The following is a 9142-nucleotide window of genomic DNA, read 5'->3' as shown; positions in this document are numbered from 1 at the left end:
GGCGGAAGCTCGGTGGTCTATATAGTAGAGATGACGCCTGTCTGGAGATCAGAAGGTCGTAGGTTCGAATCTTGCTGGAGTATGTACGCCCATGATTTGTTATCATGACTGCTACTAAAACACTGATCAATTCAGTGCTTACTTACATCGATGTAGGGCAATTTGTCAATCAGTGGCAATGAAAACATCTCGACGGAAGAATTTCACGAATTTGAATATTCCTGTCTTGTTTCGATTTTGATGAAACTTTTGTCACGTTATTGATCCTCTGATATCATAACAGTCAAGTCAACTTTTTCTTATGTATCTTACATTATTCTGTTCTTTACAGAATAAGAAGAACAAAAATGAGGATACTGACAACTCAGGAGATCTTTTTCCTTATTATATCTGGAACGGTCCATTTTGCAGTGTCAGCACCGCCGACCAACACTACACCCGTTAAATGTTCTACCCCAAATACTACGAGGGCACCTGTTATCAACTCTAAAAGTCAGTCAGACATTAAGGACATCGAAGGCCGTTTGACGCCACATGCCCAACCTCTAGACAATGCTTCATATTTTACCCAGTTTCAAAAGAGCTACTCACAAATTGAAACAACCCCGTACTACGACGAAAGCGGTGAAATCAAGACATTTCCACGTAGGGATTTAATTGTGTATAAGACTAACTATGAAAATCTGAGAAAGGTAAATACAGATTCATTTGACATCGGTACGCCGGATTCTATCACGCAATATGATGAAGAGCCTGTAGTCTCCCAACCTCTTTGGATGTTTCAGTCAGTTACATGGACATGGGTAACGATTCCACAACTAGCAATGTCCATGCTGGGTATAGTAGGAAACCTGATCGTGATCATGGTGTTATTCCAACGGCGCCACACTTGTCGGTCAACTGATGCACTGATCGGTGCCCTGGCCGTTGCGGATTTCTTCACCTCAGTGTTCATGGTTCCGCTACCTAGGTCCCTCAAGGTTCCTGGAACATGGTTAGGGAATGTCTACTGCAAAGTAGTTTACACGTCAATGCTAATGTGGGTTTCAGTGGATGCCTCCATTTTTACTCTGACCTTGATTCCAATAGAGAGATACATTGCAATTGCCCACCCTCTTCATTTCAAGCGTCTTGTAACACGGCAAAGGGTTGGCAAAGTTGTTGCCGTAACATGGATGTTCGCATTCATGACAAACGTCTTTTTATTATTTGTGGCTGGTGCAAAAGGCGACAAGTGCAGTGAGGCATTTCAGTCACGGCTTTCGCAAATTATCTCAGGCTCTATGCTTTTCTTCGCTAAGTTTCTTACACCGGCTGGCATCATGCTTGTAGCCCAGGCCCTCACCGCACTAGTGCTTCATCGGCAATCCCGCCGGAAGCTAGGAGAAGATTCACACAACCATAAGTCAAGCCCATCAGCTAAGCACCTTGTGGCAAGAAAAAGAGTTCTCAAGATTCTGTTTCTCGTTATCGCAGTTTTTCTCATCTCGTGGACACCAACACAGACGGCATACTTCTTGTACAACCTTCGTGTCTTGCCAAAGTCCTATTTGTACAGTCCTCTAAATTCGGCCTTTATTGTCTTAGCCTTCTGTAATTCTTGCGCAAATCCTGTAATTTACGCAATTCGAAATCCTGAATTCCGCAAGGCGATAGGCGAATTCTTCAAATTAACCACTAGCACATCGGGAAGAACAGCTTTGTTCAGCGAAAAAGTAACAAATCATACGGAATCGGCAATTTGCAATGTCCATGTCTAAGATTTTTTTATTTATTTTTTTTTTTACATTAAGCTTGTAGAATCTGAAGACATAAAGATGTGTAAATACACCTTAGAAATTTATATTATCTTCTCTTTGGTAGCTAAAGTAACTGCTCCCATTAAAAGTTTCGTATTAGAGAGTATATGATACATATTCTGCGGCTTTTTAAAAACTATATTTAGCAGATTTTAACATTATAATCATGAAGACCGACGCACATGTTTCACTATGAATGAGGTAAAAATGTCAAAGCGTTTTCTCTGAATTGTTTGACCCGGATGCAGGTAAAAATGATAGAATAGTATGCCATGAAAATTTGAAAGATGTATATTATGTCATGTCAAAAAACATTGCACTGTGCTTGCATTGAAATTTTGATTGACAATTCTGGTGTCTTAGTCCATCCGAAACATTGTACACACCTTCACAATTCTGCATTTACAATTATTATATCACATAAATCTCAATTACCATTTTATAGGTTTATATATTATACTAAAATTTAAACAGAACTTGAAGCTAAACTCATTTACCAAATCATCGATAACAAGCTAAGAAAAAATAAAAAGTGAAAGATCATTACAGCTGGTGAAAAAAGAGTAATAACATGCAGGCTTCTAAAAGCAAGACCATTCACAATGAAAATCATATTACGTAGTATTTGTATTTGCAATATTTCAGAAGCTTTAAAATAATCATAGATATTTACAGGTATTCATTTGGAAAATTTTAAACTTTTGTCACAAGGAGATACGTTCGTAATGATTTGCGGGGGGAAAGGGTTACGTGAGTTTACATTCTTTGATCACTTTGGAAACCACTTCAACTATCTGCGTATAGTAATTACATGGATTTTTTTTTTTTTTTTTTTTACAAATTTCAGATTTGATTTTTGTTAACTTATTATAATCAATGTATTAGTTGTATAGAATTGTATACACATATACAAGGCTCGACATAAGCCGGTGGCCACCAAGAGGTAGGGGTATAAGGAGGGGTAGCAGAAAGAAACATTGGGCCGCTATTATCGAAGGAATGATATGTTTTGGTTGCCCGAACGAGTTACAAATGACTCTTGCGACTTTGTATATTATTTCACGAAGCAAGTAAATAGCGATTCAGAAGCAAGAGCTTTGTATATAGTGCAAGAAAAAACTAGCGATTCAGTAAATGCATGCATTTCAACCAGATGCCACGACTATGGCTGATTACTGCTTGTCCTCACGGGCAATCTCAGTGTATTTCAACGTCAAAGTCGCCCAAATTATTTATTTTCAAGACGAAAGTTTATATATGTAAAACAGAAGCAGCTATATAAAATGATGTTGAATATAATCATTGCATTTGTGACCCTGCACCTCAAAACAAACAAAAAGTCGCCAGACATGAATTTCTAGTTAAGACCATATTCTGAAAGAGCAGACTTTAAGCTGTAAAATGATGTATAATTAAAATCAAATGGGCTCTCTAAATATCTAAATATTGGAAAGAAAGTACAAACTCAGGAAAAGTGTGAACTGAGAAAAGAGGCTCTGAAGTACAGTGTCTATTCAAGCGCTCAATCTTTACCAAACCGTGCTGGCTGTGCGATGAATGGGACAAAAAACAGGAAGTAAACCACCAGAGTAACAACAATGAAGGGATTATCAGATTAAACAGAAATTAAGAATGCCTCATGAACACATTCTGTCCATAATTAATGCCAACTTTCAAAGCAGTAGCACTATCCTTTCAAAAGTTATTAGAGTGAAAGTGAAGAGTGTGGACAAGGTTTTTCAGAAATGAAAAAGGGATTCTAAAGACACACTATTCTACCAAAAATGTTCGAGAAAAACTGCTAAAAAAACACACTTTCCTGCCCATTTCATGATACCAAATTAAAGTATAATGTAAAGGAAGACTCGCTCTTTCAGAAAATATGAAAAAGTCAAGTTCGACTAGGTTGACCCATTTCACTTATTTTCAGTCCTCACGCAACATCAGAGTGTGCGACTTTATGTTCGTTTTGAGGTGCACGGTCACATTTGTTTATGGTGTCATGGCAAATATTCGATTTCATAGTTCACCATTTGGTATGTTACACTTATTCAACTTAACTTATTCAAATGATTCCAGTAGGTGGTATTTGAAACCCGTTACCACACGTATCAACTTTAACATAGATTTCATCGTTATAATCACTTTCTGTTTCCAATAATTATTATAAATGTCTTTATTTTCTGTTGTATCTTACACTTAATTCCTCTGTCGCATTTCAAAAAGAAAGAAAAAAAAAGAGACAGAGTATATACCTGTAAAAGACCTCTAAAGTGATCAAATGTCAATGTAGATGTCTAACTCATTAAAAAAAAAAAAACAACATCATCACGTGGCATGCCTGATGATCCCACATGTGATCTTGTGAGTGTTTTGTCTGGCTTGGCTTGTACGTTATCATAATTTGATGATCAGAGGCAATGAAAATTTGATGGATTCTTGATTTTTGTCCGAATCTTTACAGCACGATGGAGCATGAATGATGTTCTTGCTTACGATCGTGACGATGTTTGCGCATGTTTGCGTATGTGGGTATGTGTGTGCGTTTGTGTGTGTGTGTGCTGGCGAAAATACTCAGTATGTACGTATAAGGGTGTTTATGTCTTATTTTGTTTAGAGCATGACAGAACTGGCTGAATTCAACCCATAATCTGCTCATGCGCATGGTATGTCGCCGACTATTTAAGCACATAGACATGCATTCGAATACATCATTTTCGCAAAGTGCGGATGCACATGAACTGCTGGTATTGTCCATCTGTGCTCTGGAGTTCAGCTGCTTCAGGTAGGTAATGTTGGCTATTGCTCAAGCCTGCAATATAGATTGCCGTCTCTGAATAAAACGAAATCGAACATCTCATGATGACTGTACATAGTTCAAGCCTTCTGAAGACAAATATGCTTACTTTTTGCGCATTATTATTATTAGATCATATCAATAGTATTGTTATTGTTTATTTGCCATACCAGATGGTTGTTCTTTTTTTATAACTTGATACCCCAAGAAATAAAAGCAATAACTCCTGACACTTTTGAACGAAGAAACTAACAAATCAATTCTTCACATGTCATGTGTTCTGTTGCAATGCTGTCGTATAGTTAATCGATTTAGGTCATAACACCTAGACTAATAAACGTTGGCAAACTTTTTTTAATGTTTTGATTCCATTACACTTTCAAATTACAAGGAATAAGCGAGGCTTTATGATTTATAAGTTTTTGTAATGAAATAGAAAGTTGTGTGAAAGTCTTTTTGAGATACCTGTCACGACATATCACACATTTTCATGTCATGAAAGTAAATTTCGCAGTGATCCACTGGTCAAAAGAAGAATTGTTAAGCATTCACACGATAATAATATCTGAATCGCTTTATAAAAGTTTTGAAGAAATGTCACTGTTTCTTAAGAACCATTGTCATTAAAGGGTTCTTTGGCGTTTCGTTATTTACTTTCATGAAATGTCATCTATTTATAGGATTTTACAACGTGTACAATGCGTTTAAAGGCAATTGAATATCTAATTTTACTGCGCTTTGATAATTCTCTGATATTCCGACAGGCGACGCGAGGAATACTTCTCATATCCATTTTACCAGAGTATGTGTTTTTTGTTGTTGTTGTTGATTTTACATGGAAACAGGAAGAATCATGAAGATATCAGGAACTCGGACAATCGCACTCCTTGTCATATCTATAGCAGTCCGTGTTATAATCTCAGCACAGCCGGTTAACTCTACAGCTGTTCGATATTCAACCCCCAAGAATGTGAGGGCATCAGCTGTCAACTTTAAAAGTAATTCAGCCACTGAAGCCTTCGACAGCAATTTGACAACATATACACAACCTGTAGATAATGTTCCAGCTTCTACTCAGCTCGGAAACAGTCATTTGCGTATCGACGCAAGCTTACACCACGACAAAGGCGTTCAAATCAAGTCCTCTACTGGAATCTATACAGAGACTGTAGAGATGAGAATGCCTAATTTTACAGCGCAAAATGATGAAGAGCCAACCGTCCTCCAACCGCAATGGAAGTGGCAGTCAGTTACATGGACATGGGTGACGATTCCACAACTGGCAATGTCTATTCTCGGAATAGTAGGAAACCTGACAGTGATCCTGGTGTTATTCCAAAGGCGCCACACTTGCCGGTCAACTGATGCACTGATCGGTGCTCTGGCCGTTGCGGATTTCTTGACGTCAGTGTTCATGGTTCCGCTGCCTACGCCACTCAGGGTTCCTGACACATGGTTAGGGGACGTCTACTGCAAGGTAGTTTACACGTCCATGTTAATGTGGGTTTCAGTGGATGCCTCCATACTCACTCTGACTTTGATTCCATTGGAGAGATACATTGCGATTGCCCACCCTCTTCATTTCAAACGTGTTGTAACGCAGAAGAGAGTTGGCAAATTTGTTGCAGGGACATGGATGATTGCATTCTTGGCAAACGTTTTCTTACTCTTTGTTGCTAGTGCGAAAGATGACAAGTGCACTGAGGCATTTCAGTCACGGATTTCGCAGATTATCTCAGGCTCTATGCTTTTCTTCGCTAAGTTTCTTATACCGGCTTTAATCATGCTTTTAGCCCAAGTTTTCACCGCAATAGTGCTCCATAGACAGTCCCGCCTGAGACTGGGAGAAGATTCAAAATGCAACAATTCAAACCCTTCAGCTAAGTACCTTGTGGCAAGGAAAAGTGTCCTCAAGATTCTGTTCCTTGTTGTCGCCGTTTTTCTCATTTCTTGGACACCAACACAAACGGGATATCTCTTGTACAACCTTCATGTTCTGCCACCGTCCTATTTGTACCACCCTTTAAATTCCGCCTCAGTTGTTCTGGCCTTCTGCAATTCTTGCGCAAATCCTGTGATTTACACGATTCGCAATCCTAAATTCCGCACAGCAATCGGAGAATTGTTCAAATCAACCACTAGCACAAGAGCAGCTTTGTTCAGTGAGAAATAATAGTAAATACATTGTGTACAGTTTCAACAATCTACAATGCCAATGTCTAAAAGCCGTTTTTTTTTCCGACATCAAACCTACATCGCAAGACAAGTTGTAGATCAACTTGAAATGTTCACATCGACCGCTGCTAACGAACTGAGGTAATTGCCACGAGCTCGACATTGAAAAAGAATGTCTAAGAATGAGACAGCCAACGAGTCATACAACCCATGAGCTGGAAACTAGGCAAATAAGGTCCACAAGTCCGACATTAGACAAAAAAAATCCACGAGACTGATACTGTACCACATTAAGCACTATGATGTAATGATTGTTGGACTCGTGGACCATGTTAGGGTTTGTCGAGATATTCAGCTGTACGACTGGTCGTATGTCGAACTCATGACGTGTATCTGTATTGGTCACCCCCAAATTGTAAGCACCTAGATTACGCAACAACAATTTTCTTTTTTTTTTCGGTTATAAGGAGCTATTCAATTGATCATAATTGGATGGTATATATATCATTTGACCACGGAACACAAAACCAGTAGAAAATCGCGCGCTCGATTGTCATGCAGTGATTTTTACTGAGCCACACTGAGCCATGCGTCCGGTAAAATCCGAACGCATTGCTCAAGATTTGTACATGTATAGTGTTGTAAGTGTACCGGACGCATGATGGGGAAAATGGTTGTATTTCATGAATTTACGGACCCACTTTACAGCAAAAATGATGCACAGGCCTATTTCGTGGATCACTGGGAATTGGATGCGCGAGTTTAACTTTGGAACTGTTTAAACCCACGAGTGCAGAATTGGGTTTCAGACTGTTCCAAGAACATCTAATTCTCACTGATCCACGAAATAGATCCACTCTGTCCTGCGCATCATTTGTATAATGATATATTACCGTATCAGTACCTGCATGCATTTTCGCCACGTGCTGTGACAATGGTTACCAGATATCCGTTTTACATGGTGTGTTTTACGGGCTAATTCTTCCGAGTAATTACTAATAATTACCAATAAATTCATTCTCACGGTCAAATGCCATGACTAGGTTTGTCTATCTATTAATATGCCTAAGCTCAGTATTTCATCTTTTTGACTAATTCAACTTTAGTCACGGTTTGTAGTAGTTTAGATCCTTTATCGTGCCAGCCAATCTGGACATAATCATCATTGCATTTATTCAATCGTGTCTATGTTTTGTCTTGTTATTTTGTAATGTATCTTTCTTAATATTTACGGAACAGTGTATTTAAAGCACTCTATAATGCACGGCAAATTTTAAAAAATAATAGTAATTCATTTTGTTATTTCAAAGTTATATTGCATTACTTAACATTTGATCTGGTTTGTTTATCGTTGATTTCTTGATTTTTCCCTGCCAACATGAATTAAAGTCATTGGCCACCAAGTAAAAACAAAATGAGTGTTGAGGCTGTATACAATTATAGTGCACGAATGCAAAGTGTTTATGTATATCTAAACACGTTGACTTTCAGATACATGAAGACACAATTGACTCACGAATATAATAAGATAATTATCTATCATGAACTACATAAATTCTACGAGCCTTTGGGAATTCTTTGTTTAAATATTGTATTATGATATTACGCAATGGAATATCGTCATAAAATCATTCCTTCATATCATGTTCTACTGAGACTTTATCGAAGTGTCTGAGTCAAGATATTTTAGCAGAATTCACCTAAAATCTTCAGCCAATCATGTTTCAATGTTAAAAATGTATGAATAAATGTATAAATGTATTATGCATTAATTTCCACAGATGACAACTAACATTAACAGGCCCAAATATAATACACGAAATTCCTTCGTAGGAATATCGCCAAATTTCATATAACCCTTCAAAAAAAGTTTGGAAATCTGACTTCAGTTGTAAATCTCTCCACTTTGTAAGCACTATAAAATACATGTGTCATATCAGTGGAAAAAGTATTAAATTTTCTTTAAAATGATATCCTACTCATTATGATTATGCTATCAAGTAAAGATATTGTACTCAAAAGTGTCGAATAAGATCTGCATTGAAAAGTTGCAATACGAACAAGAACTGTCCTTATGAATGAGATTGGTCGTGAAGAGTACATAAAGAACATGCTCTTTTGTCGTTTGTGAAGATGTCTTTTGTTCTCAACTGGTCAGCCATGTAGACAAATTTCAATAGACATCTTAACTTCACATTCAAGTTTTCAGTGGTGGCATGCCAGTCAATTTTGATAGCTCATTCAGTTTTATGGTTGTACATCATGCCACTTGTAAGCAATGTAAGCAATTGAAGCTGAGATGCTTCAAAAAGATGACAACGCAAAACCGAATAGAGCGAGACATGTGCGCAACTTTTTCGAGAGAGTAAGG

At 37.8% G+C, this 9142-nt stretch overlaps 1 protein-coding gene across 1 annotated transcript; it reads left to right on the top strand.

Moving 5' to 3' along the window:
• Positions 1 to 824: 824 nt before the first annotated feature.
• Positions 825 to 1760, top strand: LOC140239618 (trace amine-associated receptor 9-like). Its single transcript, XM_072319450.1, has one exon. The coding sequence runs from the start codon at positions 825 to 827 to the stop codon at positions 1758 to 1760; it is 936 nt and encodes a 311-aa protein (XP_072175551.1).
• The last annotated feature ends 7382 nt before the right edge of the window (positions 1761 to 9142 follow it).

This window comes from Diadema setosum, chromosome 16, assembly GCF_964275005.1.
Source record: "Diadema setosum chromosome 16, eeDiaSeto1, whole genome shotgun sequence".
In the NCBI taxonomy this organism is placed as follows: Eukaryota; Metazoa; Echinodermata; class Echinoidea; order Diadematoida; family Diadematidae; genus Diadema; species Diadema setosum.
Note: the sequence above shows the minus strand (reverse complement) of the source record. Positions and strands in the feature narration are given on the sequence as shown.